Below are 17,728 nucleotides of genomic sequence, written 5' to 3'. Positions count from 1 at the left end.
TTCTATCTTTAGATTTTATTTGCAATACCTTTATTTAACATTTTGTGCTGCTCAGTGTGAAGAGAAGGAATATGCTCTTGTAAGAAAAGCAAGCAATGTCTGTGTGTGGTGTTCCCCTTAGGTGTAGCTAATGAGAAGCAGCGGAGGTTGTTGTACAACTTGGAGATGGAACAAATGGCCAAGACAGCCAAAGCCCTCATGGAGGCAGTGAGCCATGCAAAGGCACCTTTCACCAGTGCCACTCACCTGGATCATGTCAGACCCATGTTCAAAGTGAGTGTCAGGTTCTCACTGTGTCTTTGTTGTGAAGAGTTTAAAGCATGGGAAAAAAAGTGGAAAATTACTTTGAAGAGTTTGCTAATGAAACACATGGACTCTTTGGATATATTTGGCTTCAGTTACCCAGTGTTTTGGGCTAAAGCTGTAAGAGACTTCTGAATTTAGTTTCTTCCTCTGTTTAGCTTGTCTGGACTCCACTGCTGGCAGCATACAGTGTTGGCTTGCAGAACTGTGATGACCCAGAAGTTGCGTCGCTGTGTTTGGAAGGAATACGCTGTGCCATTAGAATAGCCTGTATCTTTGGAATGCAGGTTGGTGCCAGACTTAGCCTGGGACTCGCTGAAGGCCATGTGGGCTCTGGGAGGCAGGTGAAGAATTACAAACAGCTTATACATAGAAAATAAAGTGTCTCATCTGCTTTCTTGAAATGGTGAAAGGTCTTGATGCAATCAAGCATTTCTTCAACTCTGCTTTTCTTGCTGAATCTTTTATTAAGAGTGTTTGCTAACTGGCATCCTACTCTTGTTTAGCTGGAAAGTGCTCTGACAGTGCCAGCTATCCATAGAAGGAAAGTTAGTAGGCAAGTTGCTTCCTCTGGTTCTTTGGGGACTTGATTTTCATGCTTGTTTCTCTCTCTTGTAGCTTGAACGAGACGCTTATGTACAGGCCCTTGCTCGTTTTTCCTTGTTGACCGCCAGTTCCAGCATTACAGAAATGAAACAGAAGAACATCGATACCATTAAGACACTCATTACAGTTGCTCACACAGATGGCAACTATCTTGGCAATTCTTGGCATGAGGTAAATCTTTATTAGTTTTAATAGTGAACATGGTGTCATATTTTTTCTACTACTGGAGCTCCCAGAACTCGCTCCAAAATGTGAAGAAAGTGCAATATATTGTTAAGTTTTTTGTTTTTTTCAAATATGTAGATAAAAATAATGCACTGCATTTTTTTTTGAAGACCCTATGGAAACTGTGTGACAATACTGTAATTTTTGTGGCTGCATTTGATGTAGGATTTAAATGATATAAAAAAAATCACAATTGGCTTCAGAAAATTCCTCATATAAACTATTGTATTCTTGTTCATGGAAAGAAAAATATTCTAGTTCACAGGTCCAGACTTGTCTGTGCAATGTTTGGCAATGTTTACGCCATAAGCGCGTGAAAAATTAGGGCTAAAATACTTTGGTGGATGATTGGTAAAGATGAGCTGTCAGGGTTATATGCATTTTCTTAAAGCCTGTTTTCCAGGAGCAATTTTATCAGCTCTAAATCTGTGTTGTTGCTAAAAGGAGCATTTCTGCTGCATTATGTTCTCTGGCTCTAGTCTTGGGCTACATGATATGAGCCTAAATGTGCGAGAGCTGACAGATGCCTCAGACCTGGCTCACAGCACACTCTCTTGAGTGCTTGTGCCAGCCAAGGAATGTGGCTGCGGGGGAGGAAGAAGGAGGCGAGCGCAGCTTTGGCGTTTAAACTCTCTAGGTTGTAATATTGTTACTCAGGTGGTGATAGCTGCAATGTTTCAGTCTTTTCATCTCTAGGCCAATGAAGTCTCTAGAAGATCAGCTCCAGCTTGTTCATAGTCTTGAAAGTTGATGGTGTAAAAAGTAATGAAAAGGTATCCTTTAGTAGTTAGAGATCCAAGTTAGATTTTGGAGCACTGTTTATTTTATTCTTATATTGGAATGATTCATGGTGGCTGATAATATTGAATGCAATAAACTTAATTTTCAGTTTTATTAGTAATGTTTTAGCTCCATCAAAGCTGGTTTAATGGCCAAAGTTGTTTGAATGGTTGGAGAACCTGGGAAGGTCATAAATATTAAATACGAATACCTGTTAAGAATAAAAAAGGTGGTGGTGTGCAGAAACACAATGTTAAATTTCTTTTGGTTTTAGATCTTGAAATGTATTAGCCAGCTGGAACTGGCACAGCTCATAGGAACTGGTGTGAAAACTCGATATTTGTCTGGTTCTGGGCGTGAGAGGGAAGGCAGCATTAAGAGCTATGCCTCTGCAGGAGAAGAGTTTATGAGCCTGGGATTAGGTAAGATTATTAATCCTGAACTTCACAAAGATGCACATACAAGTGGAGTAAGGACGTTAAAGAATCCTCAATGTTATAACATACTCAAATATATTTACTTGCTTCCAGGAGAAGCTGTGTTGGATTAATGAAACTGTGTATTTCAATATGTTTTTATAATTACCAAATCTGTTGTAACTTTAGAATTGGGTTAAGCTATTTAATAACTACTCCACATTTATTTGTTGCAATATGTTGTTGTCAAAACTGTTTTGCCATATGAACTCATGGTTTTGTTAAAAGTATTAATTAATAGAAAAAAGAGCCATTTATTGTTAGGAATTAATATATATTTCAATTGGTTTTCCAAAGGAATTTCTTATCTTTACATGTTGGGCTTGCTGTTTCAGTTCGTATTGTTTCTGCAGTGTGTACAAGAAATAAATCTTAGATTTTTGTCTTAAATTAGAAGGACAAGGCAAGTTGCCTTAATCTTTGTAAAACCACTTAGGAAACAATTAAATTTTTTAAAACTTTGGAGTGGATGCTGTAATGAGGATTACAATGAATACAGAACTGTGTTCAGCATTAACTATTTGTAACTGACTTAGAGTTCATCTTTTAAAATAGAATTTTATCTGTTCAATTTTATTAACAATATTATTGCCTTAACCTAATAAATATGATTTTTAGCTGTGTAATAATCTGCAACAGATCTGGCAAAGGCAGTATCTGCTCTAAATAAATTACATGGTAGCTAGAAGCAGTAGTCACTTCTCTTTGTCTTCTTGTTTGATGTTGGAGTTAATATAAAGTCATTATTTCCTAATTGCAAATACTGTTTTTTAATGGATTTATGGCAGGGAACCTTGTTGGGAGTGGGGCTGACAAACGGCACATGGCGAGCATCCAGGAGTCTGTGGGGGAGACCAGCTCACAGAGTGTGGTGGTAGCAGTAGACAGGTACTGACAATGTAACCTCTGCACTCTTACCTAAATCGTCATCTTTGTCATCTGCCCTTCTGAAATGTTGTCCAAAGACATGCTTCTCTCCTCAACTATATGTTGGAATGGGAGTTCTTAGTAACTACTGATGCAATGGTGCAAGTCTGCACAATCATTCAGACTTGTGGTGTTTATTCTAACCATGAACATGTCTGTTACCACATCAAAGTCCAGAACACTTGGGAATGTTCTCCGCTTTATCAATGTTTTATATGGACCACTATCAGCAGTCTGAACTCCTCTCAAGATCAAACAGCTGAAGGGCAGGAAGGGACAAGAGTGCATCCATAGTCTTTCTCCTGTGTGACAGTCACAGCTGACCATATTCTTAGGGGATCTAAAGATCAAAGGTGGCTGATAACCAGTAAAGTCTTGTAGCAAAGCTTTCTGTCTGTTTATTGTCCCCATGAAATTTAACACGCTGTCACCCAAATGAGTGATCCAGTATAACTTGGCCTGGGTAAACTTGTGAGCCTGTGCCTGTTGCTGCAGTGGGGCAGGAGCATGGTAGACTGTGACTTGGTGCAGGAAAGAGGATGCTTAGACTAAGGGAAGAAGCATGTACTGCTGCCAAGGAGCAAGAATACAAGAGGTGCAGAGTTCATGGCATGGAGTACTGTGACGTACCTCCAGATGTGCTGACCTTTTGTTGCAGCTCTGAGCTGTAACCGATTCTTGTGGATGTGCAGCTGAAACTCCAACTCCTGTATTTGTTGTAGGATATTCACGGGCTCCACGAGGCTGGACGGGAACGCCATAGGTACGTATGGTGGGTTCCAGGGCCCCTGGCACAGGAGCAGCCTGGCTCACAGCAGGCTTCTCCCGTGCAGTTGACTTTGTGCGGTGGCTGTGTGCTGTGTCCATGGACGAGCTGGCGTCCCCGCACCACCCGCGCATGTTCAGCCTGCAGAAGATCGTGGAGATCTCCTATTACAACATGAACCGCATCAGGCTGCAGTGGTCGAGGATTTGGCATGTGATTGGAGATCACTTCAATAAGGTACTTTTTAAAATCAAGTTACACAATATGCGTAAATAGTGGGACTTCTTTAATCAGCTTTTTCCTTCTGTGTTGTTAGTGGCTTGAACTCTGATATTGAAAAGAAGTTCCATTTGAGGCACCTAAAAGAAGTGTCTACTTAAAAATCTAAAGTGTACAAATATAAATGTTTATAGGAATGATCTTTAATTATATAATCTTCATTATATCATTTGGTATTTTTGTAATTCTTCATTGTCTTTTCCATCAGATAAAATTCCAAGTTAGTTTTCCTCTAAAATGTACACAGATGATCTTTGAACAACACTTGTTTTCCTTAGGAAATTGAATAATGTTAGGATGAGATTTTTAACCAAAGATTCAATTTATTTTATTGTACTGTATTTTAATTTTAGCATCTAGCTGGCTATCACAATTCTGCTTGATGCATTCAAAATCCATGGGTCTGTTTAGATGGATGAAATGCCAGAAAGCCCCCTTCAACAAGAACCCCTTCTTTCCCAAGCATCAGAACACTAGAATGTGCTAGCAGTATTTAATGGGCCGAGATGGAACTTGAGTGATGAATTTGTTACTCATATAAATGACACATTAATTGATAAGTGTTTGAAAATATGCTTTTCTTCTAGGTTGGGTGTAACCCTAACGAAGATGTTGCCATCTTTGCTGTAGACTCATTAAGGCAGCTGTCAATGAAATTTCTTGAGAAGGGAGAGTTAGCCAACTTCCGCTTCCAGAAAGACTTCCTAAGGCCTTTTGAGCATATTATGAAGAAAAACAGGTGTGAGGCACTGCAATTTCTGCTTTAGCTTTAGTCCCACTTAAGGATGTCACTTGGAATGGGTCATGGTCATGTGCAGGGAAGTGGGGGAGTTACTTTGTGCCAGTGTAAAGTAGTCTTGCTTTCCTTTCTCTTTTTTTTTTTTTTTTTTTTTTAAGATCTCCGACTATCCGAGACATGGTGATCCGCTGTATTGCTCAGATGGTGAACTCTCAAGCTGGTAACATTCGTTCAGGCTGGAAAAATATCTTTGCTGTCTTTCATCAAGCAGCATCAGACCATGATGGGAATATCGTAGAGCTGGCCTTTCAGACTACAGCACACATAGTTAGTAAGTAATGCTTGACAGATGCATGCACCCAAATTAGCCTGGCTGTTGTGAGTCTGCTTCAAAAGGATCATCTGAATAAGGCTTTTGTATTTCCAGGCAAATAAACACACAGCCTTGCAGCCAGACTGTTTAAACTCTGCAGCTGGGTCATACCCTTTAAGTCTCCTGAATGCTATGGACAGGACAAACTAGATACAGTATATCTACAGATATTCTGCTGTAGAACGTAGGAATGTGGTTGTTGAGGTGGGACAGGGAAGAATGCAAGAGAGGGCAAAGAACCATATTTAATGTAGAAGATCTGATCCTTTTGTGTTTGTCTGTTCCATAGCAGTATGCCATAGGTGATATGCCTGGATTGATGGAGTTTATCTATGGATTTTAATATCAGTAAATTTTAAAAAGTGTATTTGTTTGTTCTCCACAGCAAATATTTTTCAGCAGCATTTTCCAGCAGCAATTGACTCATTTCAAGATGCAGTAAAATGCCTCTCTGAGTTTGCCTGTAATGTTGCTTTCCCGGACACCAGCATGGAAGCCATCAGGCTTATTCGCTATTGTGCAAAATATGTCTCAGAAAGACCACAGGTATATTTGAATTTTTACCCCTGCTGCATTTTCATACTCTCTTCTACTGTTAAATGGAGAATAATTACTAAGAAAGAGCTTTTTTACTCAAACTTGAATTGCAAGTGTTTGTATTCAAAGCTTATTTGGATTAAGGAGAAATTTTGGTATTATATAAGCAGTAAACTAGGGCTAGTTAAGTAATGTTAAATCTTGTAAGTCCAAATGGGAAATAACTGAGTTAAATAGCCTTTGGGGTTTGTTTTGTTTTGTTTTTTTTTGGGTTTTGTGGGTTTTTTTTGTTTTGTTTTTATGGTGTTAAGATGACTTGGAAAGCAGAGCTTCCTGTTCTATCATCCTAGTTATGTCTAGTTCATTTGGTTGCAAATGTGTATTCTTCTCCATCAGCCTGTTGTGTGAATACTGAATGTAATAATCACTGGCTGAGGAGAGCCTGGAGTTACATTGCAATTGCATGTCCCCAGTGCATGCTGCATTCAGCATACCAGAGACTTGTAGAACTGGTTTCTGCCAATTTTAGATTTCCTTTTACGTGTATTGATATAACAGCTGTCTGTCACTGTTAAAGTAGCTTTCTAAGAAGTCCAAACCTCAGCAATTTGTAAGGCCTTTACCTGGACTGAAGTAAAAACAGATTGAAGTATTTATTTCCATATATTATTTCTAGTATTTTTGCTGTACTTATATTTTGCAAAATTGGAGTGTTACAGTAGGAGCTAAGCTAACTTTCCAAGTTTGTCTGTACCACTGGTAGTATCTAAATTTGTTACATATAAAGATTTTTAAGATAATTTTTTCTTTAAATCTTTTTTCCTACTGATTCTCAAGGTATTAAGAGAATACACAAGTGATGACATGAATGTGGCTCCCGGGGACAGAGTATGGGTCAGAGGATGGTTTCCTATTTTGTTTGAGCTTTCTTGTATCATCAATCGTTGCAAGTTAGATGTTCGTACAAGGTAATAAAGCTTTTCTTTTTTTCCTTTTTTCTTTTAATTTGTTTAGTGAAGATATCACAGGAACACATTTTAACATCTGTTCCTATGCTTGTTTGGGTTTGTTTATAGAGGCTTAACGGTGATGTTTGAAATCATGAAGAATTACGGGCATACCTTTGAAAAGCACTGGTGGCAAGACCTGTTTAGAATTGTGTTTCGGATTTTTGATAATATGAAACTCCCTGAGCAACAAACAGAGGTAAAACCAAAAGAAAAAAAAACCCCAAAAAGCAGAGTTGTCTTATTAAGAACTTGCACATCTGAGTCAGCAGTTTCTGTTGACATCAGATATTACCACCCCATAGTGCCCTAAACTTAACTAAACACATTTTGTGTTCCTTCAAACTCTGTGGCATGAATGAAACTTGCCACAGTCCAATGACCTGTGTGTGTGTCCATCTGATTATTTTCAAGGAGAACGTTCTCCTTCTCTTGTGAACATGTACAGTTTTCTGACTAGTGTTCATGTGGCCAGCCAAGTGCTTCTGACAAAAGATCTGTGGTCAGGAGCCTTTAGTTCTGACTTCTTCTATCCTCAAAGCTGTGTCTATTGTTGATCAGCCATGTATAAGCCAAGTGTTGTCAACATGGAGGAATCCCCATAAAACAAAGACTTTTCATTTTCTGTCCCAGAAATCAGAGTGGATGACCACGACGTGCAACCATGCCCTTTATGCCATCTGTGATGTGTTCACACAGTTCTATGAAGCTTTGCATGAGATCCTTCTTCCTGACATACTTGCACAGTTACACTGGTGTGTAAAACAAGGTACCTTATTTACCTGTATTTTTTGATTAAATGTAATTTTACATGTTCATTACTGAAGAATGGGAAGGTTAACTGAATTCTGGAAGAACAGAAATTCCCATTAGGACAGTATGTGTTGCAGTAGATGGATGCAGTATCTTGAATATCTGAGCATCAATCTTTTATTGAGTTAGGCAACTTTTTTGTTTCTTGTTCAAAAGGGGCTCATGGTGTTACTGTGACACAGCAAAAGCTTTTGGAGAATGGCATCAATCTTCTGAACCTTCTGTCAACAACCTGTTGTAGTTTGACTGCAGCGATACATGACCTCTTTCATTTACACACACAGACATGTGCATGCATTCTGATTTTTTTATTTTTTCTTATTTTCTGGCACCTGCTTCTTCCCACTTCTCCCAACCAACGAGTACTTCTAAATACAGTTTGTAAATATAGTTTGTAAAGAATTTGTTTTCTTTCTGGCTCCAAGACTTACACCTGAAATCCTGCATCTTACTACCATGGAATATCAGGGGATGGTCTTGCAGTAAATCATAAGTTTCTGATTGCTGCTTTTCCTTCCTTTTTCTCACTCTGTGCTTCCCTTCTTCTTCTCCCCTGTCTTTTGTCTTCCCTGGTTGGATTTCCATCTCATGAAGGCTGTTTTGAAACTCTCTTTTTTATTCAGTAGGTTCTTCAGCTTCATATTGTTGTAACATATTGTATAAGTAGGCTTTGAGCCAAGAGACTGTGCATTTTACAGTATTGGTAAAAAATTTTAATGGAGCAGTAATAGGGACTACTTAATTTTTCATTGATATTGTAGAAGTTGATAAATATGGAACATTTCTTTTACAGATAATGAGCAGTTGGCACGATCAGGTACAAACTGCCTAGAAAACCTGGTAATACTCAATGGACAGAAATTCAGCCCTGAAGTCTGGGGCCAGACATGCAATTGTATGTTAGAAATCTTCAAAACAACTATTCCTCATGTGTAAGTTCATAAGTTTGATTCTTATATTGATACCCAATTCTAAAGCAACAATATTTACCTTTTTTGGGTTTTTTTTCTGTTTTGTTTGATTTTTTTGATTTTTTTTTTGTTGTTGTTTTGTTTCTTTAATTCTTTGAAGCTTGCTGACATGGAAGCCTGTAGGAATGGAGGAAGATTCATCTGAAAAACACTTGGTAAGAGTTAACTCAGGGTGATAAACTGACTTGAAGGGTTTTGCGTTAGGTTAGCTTTTGAAATATTTGTTGTAGTCAATACACTTGTCAAGGAATTGATAGTAGATTGTATTTGGTGTTACTGTAAAAAATTATGTAAAGAATGGATGCAGGAAGCCTTTGAATCTAGAATTAGCTAAGTCCTCTGAAAAGTAATAGCTGGTTGGGAGTTAGTGTTTTGGATTGCTGGAATTGCTCTGCACTCTCTTCTAGGATTTGGACCTAGATCATCACTCTTTAAGCAGCATGGATAAAAATGCTTCTGAAAGAGGACAAAGCCAATATTCAAATCCAACAGATGAGAGCTGGAAAGGTGGTCCTTACACAAGTAAGGAAAACATACAAACTTTTTCAATGCACCTTTATAGCCAGTCTTAATTCACTTCTGTAGCTCTCTACAGAAAGTTTTGGGGCAGTTAAACTTGGGATAAGTCTTTGCAATTTGTGTTTATGCCTTGCAGTGAGATTTTCTCTTTAGAAGATAATTCACAGCATTACTAAATATTAAATTATTAAGGAGAATGTCATATTTTGCTAGCCTGCTGTAAGTGAATCATCATTAATTGCTTCTGCAACTTGTGTTGCTCCATTTCATTAGACCAAAAACTATTTGCTGGCCTCCTGATCAAGTGTGTGGTACAGCTGGAGTTGATACAGACCATTGACAACATAGTGTTCTATCCAGCAACAAGCAAGAAGGAAGATGCTGAGCACATGGCTGCAGCTCAGGTACCATCAGACTTGCTTGTAACCTTGTGGTGACAGTAAAGTACAAACTATGGAACACTCTGACATGTTCATAAAATAGTCTTCTTCTGACTTTTAGCATTACCCTGAATGCATGTGTAAACTACTCTTAAGTTGTGACTTTTTAACTGCCTCCAGTGTTGCCTGGTGCTCTGCCTGTTGTAGTATTCTATTACCTTAATTTTTATTATCAATGTAATAGATTACAGTTGTTTTATCATGAATACATACTATCAAAAATGGCTTTTGTTTGTTTGGAGGAAAGCATTCTTTTCTGCTCATTAGACTGTCTTCATTTAGCCACAGCTGAAGCTCTGCTCAGTCTCTGGGTGTTTGCACTGGAAGTGTTGCAGAAGTTGAACTTCAGCAAGGTCAATGGTCAAGATTTCATTCATTGCTGGCCTCAGAGATGTCCCTGTCCCTGAAAGTTCTGATTCTGGGTAGCAGTGCACAGTAGCTCTGGCTTAGCTGTTAATAAAGCCATAAGCTGGAAGTTCTGGCTAGTACATTTAGGTAGTGTTTTGGGGATGGTATAGTTAAATTCCTAGTGAAATTAGCTGAAAGTATTGACCAATTTAATTAAATTTACATGAGCCAAAGCTGAGGAATTTCCACACTAGGCAACATGTAAAACCACACTGTTTTAGTTGTTCATTCTGATGTTGTTCATTTTGATGTTTTTGATTCAACAGACCTACCCAGTCAGCTTGTAGAGAAGAGGAAGTGTTCAGTACCATATTGCTGTGGCTGCAGTGTTTCAATAAGGGAGTTGTTCCCTCACTCTTGAGTCTTATTTTCTTATCAGTAACTAGGATAGATGATAATTTCTCTCAAGTACCGCGCTTAGAAGAGTACAGCTCTCATCTTTGGCAGGACCACCCTGCTGTGTTGTACTGCACTAATACTGCTTTGCACATATAAATGGAATTAGAGTTACTGGAGTTTACGGCATGTGCTCTCTCTCTCTCTCTCTGTCCCTCTCCCCCTGCTCTCTTTAGCAAGACACATTGGATGCAGTTATCCACATTGACACAGAAGACCAAGGAATGTATAAATATATGTCTTCACATCACCTTTTTAAGTTATTGGATTGTCTGCAAGAGTCTCACTCATTTTCAAAAGCCTTTAATTCAAATTATGAGCAGCGAACTGTGTTATGGAGAGCAGGTGAGGCTTTTATTTTTATTTGATAAAAATGCTGAACTAGACTTCTAACTTAAAGTATCATGACACAACAATGTGACGTTGCAATCACCTCTAGAGTTTATTGGACAGTTGCATGCTTTTATTGCTTGTCTCCTTCCTGATGACTTGAATAATTCTGTTTGCTAAATTATCTGCTTTTTTTTTTTTTTGTTAAAGTAGAGCTGCACAGCTGGTACTGCTGTAGTTAAGTATCTTTATAAATAAATCAGAACTCAGTCAAAATCAAGAAGGAGGAAATACTGTCTGGACAAGAAATCATTACTGGTCATTAGTGCAGATATTGTTGATAAAATTTATTTTTGGCTAGTAACGCCAGCTTTGGATGTTCCCTCTTGTCCTGTGTGGGACTGATTTCTAGGGTTCAAGGGTAAATCAAAACCCAATCTCCTAAAACAAGAGACCAGCAGCCTGGCATGCTGCCTGAGGATCCTGTTCCGGATGTACGTGGACGAGAGCCGGCGCGAGGCCTGGGACACGGTCCAGCAGCGGCTGCTCAGGTAGGACAGCCCAGCCCTGCCCTGCCTGGGGACAGCCCAGCCCTGCCTGGGGACAGCCCAGCCCAGCCCTGCCCTGCCTGGGGACAGCCCAGCCCTGCCTGGGGACAGCCCAGCCCTGCCCAGCCCTGCCTGGGGACAGCCCAGCCCAGCCCTGCCTGGGGACAGCCCAGCCCTGCCTGGGGACAGCCCGGCCCTGCCCTGCCCTGCCTGGGGACAGCCCAGCCCTGCCTGGGGACAGCCCAGCCCTGCCCTGCCTGGGGACAGCCCAGCCCTGCCCTGCCTGGGGACAGCCCAGCCCTGCCTGGGGACAGCCCAGCCCTGCCCTGCCTGGGGACAGCCCAGCCCAGCCCTGCCCAGCCCTGCCTGGGGACAGCCCGGCCCTGCCCTGCCTGGGGACAGCCCAGCCCTGCCCTGCCTGGGGACAGCCCAGCCCTGCCTGGGGACAGCCCGGCCCTGCCCTGCCTGGGGACAGCCCAGCCCTGCCCTGCCCTGCCTGGGGACAGCTCTGCCCTGCCCTGCCTGGGGACAGCCCAGCCCAGCCCTGCCCTGCCTGGGGACAGCCCAGCCCAGCCCTGCCCTGCCTGGGGACAGCCCAGCCCTGCCTGGGGACAGCCCGGCCCTGCCCTGCCTGGGGACAGCCCAGCCCTGCCCTGCCCTGCCTGGGGACAGCTCTGCCAGGGGGTATGGCCACTCTGCACTCTGAGTTCACTTAGCAGTAAGGAAGCAATCTGCCTAGAATAGGTGGAGCACCCTCTTGCCTGACATAGGCCTTTCTTTATGGAAGTGCTGGTGTCTGAATGTGCTACTTCTATCACTATGTACTCCCAGCTGAGTACGTAATGATAGCAGTATAATAGGGTGCACTAATTGAAAAAGAGTGCACTATAAGCTGCTGTACACCTGGAATTTAAACAAATGTAGAAAATAGTTCTAAATTAATATTAAAAGATATTTGGGTGAGTTGGTACATAAAAGTTGAAAGTACTAGTCTCTTATCAAATGTGGAGATCTCCCAACCTGCTGTTGGTACTAGTCAATGGATTCTGATCTACCAGCACGTATGGACATGTTAATCTGCTTAGTCCTTCTTTAATTAAAAGAGTGTCCTAAAAATAACCATAGTAAGTGTTACAGTTTGTACCTTGTGTTGACAATCTGTAGCAGGGACCAAAAATTTATTAATACAATAATAATTTTTCCTTAATGTATGGTGCTGAGCTGTGCAGATCTTTTTTAAACCAGTCCAAATTTGGAGGGAGAGATCTCTCGTGGTGCTGTTGCCTAAGCTGTCCCAATGTCAGGGTCAGGAAATAATGTTTGCAGGTTGAAAGTGACAGAATTTCAATTACAAAATGTTTATCAGGCAGATTAATTTTCCTTTTCCTTCTCTGTCACCAAGTATTTATGTTCAGTTACATGAAAAGTATTTCAGTCATCTGGAACATTTCCTGTACCAGAAAAAGCAAATTTGTGTAGTTAAAGTTCTTGCATGTGATTGAAAAACTTTTCCATGGAAGTGCATCTTGCTTGAAAACAAAGTACACTGAGATGACAAACAGAGCATGTAATCAAAAACTTTATAAGGGTTTTCTTTATGGTTTGTGTGAATTGTGCCATCTCTGCAGTGTGTGCAGTGAAGCCCTGGCGTATTTTATTACTGTCAACTCAGAAAGCCACAGAGAAGCCTGGACCAATCTCTTGCTGTTGCTTTTAACAAAAACACTAAAAATCAGTGATGATAAGGTAAGAAGGGGCTGGAAGTCATGTCTACTTTTGGGTATGTTTTTCATTCCTTCTTCAGCCTGAGTTCAGACTTTATTTTCATTCAGATTGGAGGTGGGCCGTTCCTCATAGTGAGCACTCCTTGCAATAGACAGTGGCAGCTCCCCTGTCTGCAGGCATGCTGCGCTGTGGAAATGGGGCTGCATCCATGCAATTCCCAGTTGTGTGGGAATGTGGACAGAATTACTGAACGGCTTTCATATAAAAGCACAATGAGTGTGCAGTAAGGGGGAGGCTTATGCTGTATTACAGCTGCACAGGAAAGGTAAGGGTGAATTTCACCCCTGTAAATACTGGAATTCCAGTTTCCTTGACAGCCTTGGAAAGAATAATTTTCAGGATTTTGGCCCTTTCGAGGAAAACCAAGTGTTCATGTTGCTACAAATAGACTCTGGTACTACCTCTGGGCTGAGAAGTCACAAAACCCTGGCTCTGTTTAGGGGGTAACACCAAAGCACACCCTGTGTGCACTGCTGCCACAAAGACGGAGGTCGGTGCCCTTGGGCCGTCAGGAGGGGTGGGTGAGACCTGGTGTTTTAACATGTTGCTGTAGCCATGAATGTGTCAACACTTTTTATTTTGTTCTAGCACCCGAGAATGACGTTCTGTTTCTGTCTCCTGGCTAGTTCAGGGCACACGCTTCCACCTATTACCCGTACCTGTGTGAGATCATGCAGTTCGACCTGATCCCCGAGCTGCGGGCGGTGCTGCGCAAGTTCTTCCTGCGCATCGGGGTGGTGTTCAACATCTGCATCCCAGGCGAGCAGGCACGCACAGCTGGCACCAACCTGCCTTCCTGGTAGCTCCCACTGAGGCTGTTACACCGGCCTGTACGTAAAGCTGTGTCCAGAGATGGATTGAAGTGGATGAAAAAACAGGATCCTGGTGTATCACCACAGGAACAAGTTATTCTTACCAAAATGGCATTTGGGAATGAGGAAAATAATCCTGTTCTGTCCATCCTACAGAAGCGTCAGCAGTTTTATTTAAATTATTGCTTACAGAGTCAATACAGTAGGTGTGCAGTCTCTTTGTTTCAATGCTAATCATTTGTATGTTCCAGTATGTCTCTTATAGTCTTTTATGCACTGCTCAGTCTTTCATCCCAGCTAGAGCTGATAAATCAGCTGGATAGCTCCACGGACATTATGCCCCTTGGAACTAATGACTGTATTTGTGTAGCCTTGTGATGTTGGCAAGTGTTCATAATAAACTTGGCTGTGGTGGCCAGTGACCACCCGAGATCCCTCTGGGTTTTCCTTTGTGTCCAGGACCAGGCCAGGCAGGGGACTGGGCTGGTGAAGTGGACAGCCTAGAGGATATTCAGAGAAGGTTTTCCTCCTGTTTAACAAATGACTTAATTTTTTTTTTAATATCAGTACTACATTTTCTGAGACTTATTTTCAGTTTTATGGAAGATTTTACATCAGGAGCACCAATAGCATCTACTCCTTTAGCTTATTAGGCTTGAATTAAAGGCATTTAAGAAAAAGAAAAGGCATTCCTTTTCCTTTCATACATTGGCAGATCATAGAGCATACACAGGAACATCATAAACAAGGCTCAGAAGAAATAAACCTACCTTTTTGACCCTTGAATATAATTTAGCAGTAATGGTGGCTGATTAACAAAAAGTCCAATTTTTAACACAGGTTTGTCTCTTTTTACTGCAGATCTGCAAATTCGGATTTGTCATTTGTGCAAATGATTTTTGTTCTCAACTCTTAGTTCCTAGTGGCATCTAAAAACCCTGAATTTCCAAAAAACTGCTCTAGCAAAATCAAACAAGTTAATTCACGTGCTCTAAGGTAACAAAACAATTCCATGCTTTGAAGGCTTTCTGTGAAGCAAAAAGTGACACGACACCACAGCTTTGCTTGCCCAGGAGAATTTTCTCTCCTTGAAATGCATTACATGTCTGTGACAATGTTTCTATGACAGGATGCTCTCTTGACCTTTGAAATAATTTTAAATTTCAAGTTTCAAAACTTTTCTAAACCAGGAAGGTATGGCAGGATGTTAGGAGAGGCTCCACTTGCTAAAATAATGCAAAGTAGTGTTAACTGCTGTGCTATCCAGAGTAGCAAACTGAAAATACTAACAGTATTGGAAGAAAAAAACAAACCAACAAACACCAACAACAACCTACCTACTTGAATGGAACTAAGTGTGTGACATTATTTTGTTTTTTGAGTTGAGTTTCCTGGTAGGATGGCCTCAGGTGAGGTTGTCCTGGGATATGCTGCTCTGAGCTGCTGGGAATGTGCTGTCTTTGGAGGTTTTTTTTTTTTTGGTTTGGTTTTTTTTTTTTTTTCTTTGTTGTTGTTCTTTGTTTATTTGTTTGGTTTGTTTTTTGTGATCTTTTTCCCAAAGGGTTTTTATGGTGCTCCTCAATACATCAGTTTGTCCTGTGTTTGTGAAAGGTTTTACAGTCAGTAGTTGAGACAAAGCTTTCACAATTTATTTTCACTTTTTAATTTTAACCAAAGAAGAGAGGCAGTTGTGGCTCTTTGACTTGTGAATGCCCATTAGGTTAAATCTGTACACTGCTGTTTAGTAGAAGGGAGTGAATGGCTATATATGAAAATAGGAGAGGACTGAAAAATAAGCAATGCTGGTATTTAACTTGCTGCAGTTGAAATATTCTTTTGTGTTGCATCTCTTGTGGCTGTCATTCCCTGGGAATGTCACTGCATTGGGTACCGTAGGAAATGAATTCTATTTAGATCTGTAATAATATGCTATTCCTTTTCTTCTGGTCGTAGGTAGTCCTAAGGAAAATATTTGAACCGTTATTTTTTAGATTTGGAATGTGTCACTGCCTCATGGAATGTGTTCCCTCATGTCCCATCAGACACACCTGGCCCAGCTGCATGTGTCACAGGTTTGAAAGCCCTACAGTCATGTCTTGAAAAAAGTCTCAATTTTGAGGTCTTAAATGACTTCACGGTTGCTTCATGGGCTTTTTTTAGTGTAAGGGGCAGCATTTGTAGTCTCTCTCTACACATAGGATAAGGGTATTTAATCCATGCTTCCTTTCAGCCTTTGGTCTGCGACTGTTCTTCTCCTTAAGAAAAGCTTTTGTTGTATTTATACCAGTTACAAACTGCTAAAGTTGGGTATGTGATACCCAGCCATCCCAGGGTCTGCAGGGCATGAAGGAGAAGGGGCCCTGGCATGCAATTGCATTGTCAGAGCCCAACCCTGTCCTGTTCCTGCAGGCCACTGTCCCCAGCACAGCAATAACCAGGGGGTGCTCAGCTTACTCCACAGCACTCTTGGGTTTTCCTCAGAGAGCCAGGAAGGGCTGAACCCACCTCCATCCCAGCTCAGCCCCTGCAGTGGTGCCAGCTGGTTCCTCCATCCCAGCTCAGCCCCTGCAGTGGTGCCAGCTGGTTCCTCCATCCCAGCACAGCCCCTGCAGTGGTGCCAGCTGGTTCCTCCATCCCAGCTCAGCCCCTGCAGTGGTGCCAGCTGGTTCCTCCATCCCAGCACAGCTCAGCCCTCACAGCTGGCTGTGTGGAGAGCAGGACTGTGCAGTACAGGCAGAAAAAGTCACTCCTTGGACGGGCTGTGCAAGAGAGGGATCTGCAGCTCACCCACCTGGAATGGCAGAAGTCCTGGAGACTCATGAGCTTTGTTGTTATGAGTCATTTCAGGCCTCCCCAGGGAAGGGAGGGGGGGAAAGGATGTTAAGGAGGAAAACCCTAAATCCCCTCTTTTGTGGTGATTAAAAACTCCCTTCATGTTGCTTCTGTTGTGTCTTACCATCCAGGAAAAGGTTGTTTTTACAGCAGTTTGTTATCTATGTCTGGTACCTCACATTCTAAACTGCAAACAGAACAATCTAAACCAATGTCCACTACTACAACTGACACCGCCTCATTTTAGCTCAGTCTTAATATTCAGGAAAAATACTAAAAATAGTAACTCTGTCAAAAGTGCATCTCCCTTTAATCTGTGACTTCAGTTTGTTCAGCACCTTTGTTTAAAAGGTATGTTTTCACATATTTAAAATGCCTGAGTTTTAATATCTCTGTATTAAGTGCATTTACTATCAATAATTTAAAAACTATTCCTTGCCAATGGATGTATAGAGTTTTGAGAGAATACCAAAATTATATAATATGAAAAACTATGTAAAGTTTTCTACATGAGAATACGATGTATAATAGTTATAATATTCCATGCTTTAATCAAGTGATAAAATAAAGTTTTACGAAGTGTTCCTGTTTTGTTCAGGTGCTTCCTTAAGCGGTTCAGAGGCTTCGGCGTCACTCGGGCTTCTCTGCGGGGCTGGGGGGTTCCGGTTCGTGTTTTATACCGCACGCTCTCCTCGTCCCTGCTCCGCCGCGGGGCCAGGACCGTTCCCTTGACAGGGCAGGGGCTCGGGCCGGTCCCCGCTCGCCCCCGCTTCGGGGCTCCGGCCTGGCCCTGTTCGCTCTCGCCCCCGTTCCGGGGCTCCGGCCTGGCCCGGTTCGCTCTCGCCCCCGTTCCGGG

At 41.5% G+C, this 17,728-nt stretch overlaps 1 protein-coding gene across 2 annotated transcripts in view; it reads left to right on the top strand.

Annotated features, from left to right (window-relative positions):
• ARFGEF2 (ADP ribosylation factor guanine nucleotide exchange factor 2) overlaps positions 1–17,456 on the top strand; it is a 36,738-nt gene extending 19,282 nt beyond the window's left edge. For both annotated transcript variants that reach the window (XM_050981981.1, XM_050981980.1), the window contains exons 19-39: positions 122–273; positions 462–590; positions 922–1,080; positions 2,189–2,336; positions 3,179–3,278; positions 4,040–4,080; positions 4,151–4,320; positions 4,950–5,101; positions 5,260–5,432; positions 5,860–6,020; positions 6,849–6,979; positions 7,088–7,217; positions 7,652–7,787; positions 8,625–8,763; positions 8,903–8,957; positions 9,210–9,324; positions 9,595–9,725; positions 10,742–10,910; positions 11,308–11,446; positions 13,072–13,189; positions 13,855–17,456. In XM_050981981.1, coding sequence (XP_050837938.1) covers positions 122–273; positions 462–590; positions 922–1,080; positions 2,189–2,336; positions 3,179–3,278; positions 4,040–4,080; positions 4,151–4,320; positions 4,950–5,101; positions 5,260–5,432; positions 5,860–6,020; positions 6,849–6,979; positions 7,088–7,217; positions 7,652–7,787; positions 8,625–8,763; positions 8,903–8,957; positions 9,210–9,324; positions 9,595–9,725; positions 10,742–10,910; positions 11,308–11,446; positions 13,072–13,189; positions 13,855–14,031 — 2,825 coding nt within the window. In that variant the 3' untranslated portion in view covers positions 14,032–17,456. The remainder of the gene's footprint in view (positions 1–121; positions 274–461; positions 591–921; positions 1,081–2,188; positions 2,337–3,178; positions 3,279–4,039; positions 4,081–4,150; positions 4,321–4,949; positions 5,102–5,259; positions 5,433–5,859; positions 6,021–6,848; positions 6,980–7,087; positions 7,218–7,651; positions 7,788–8,624; positions 8,764–8,902; positions 8,958–9,209; positions 9,325–9,594; positions 9,726–10,741; positions 10,911–11,307; positions 11,447–13,071; positions 13,190–13,854) is intronic.
• Positions 17,457–17,728: the final 272 nt, after the last annotated feature.

The sequence above is a fragment of the Serinus canaria genome, chromosome 20, assembly GCF_022539315.1.
Source record: "Serinus canaria isolate serCan28SL12 chromosome 20, serCan2020, whole genome shotgun sequence".
Classification (NCBI taxonomy): domain Eukaryota; kingdom Metazoa; phylum Chordata; class Aves; order Passeriformes; family Fringillidae; genus Serinus; species Serinus canaria.
This window is presented reverse-complemented; position numbering and strand designations above follow the sequence as displayed.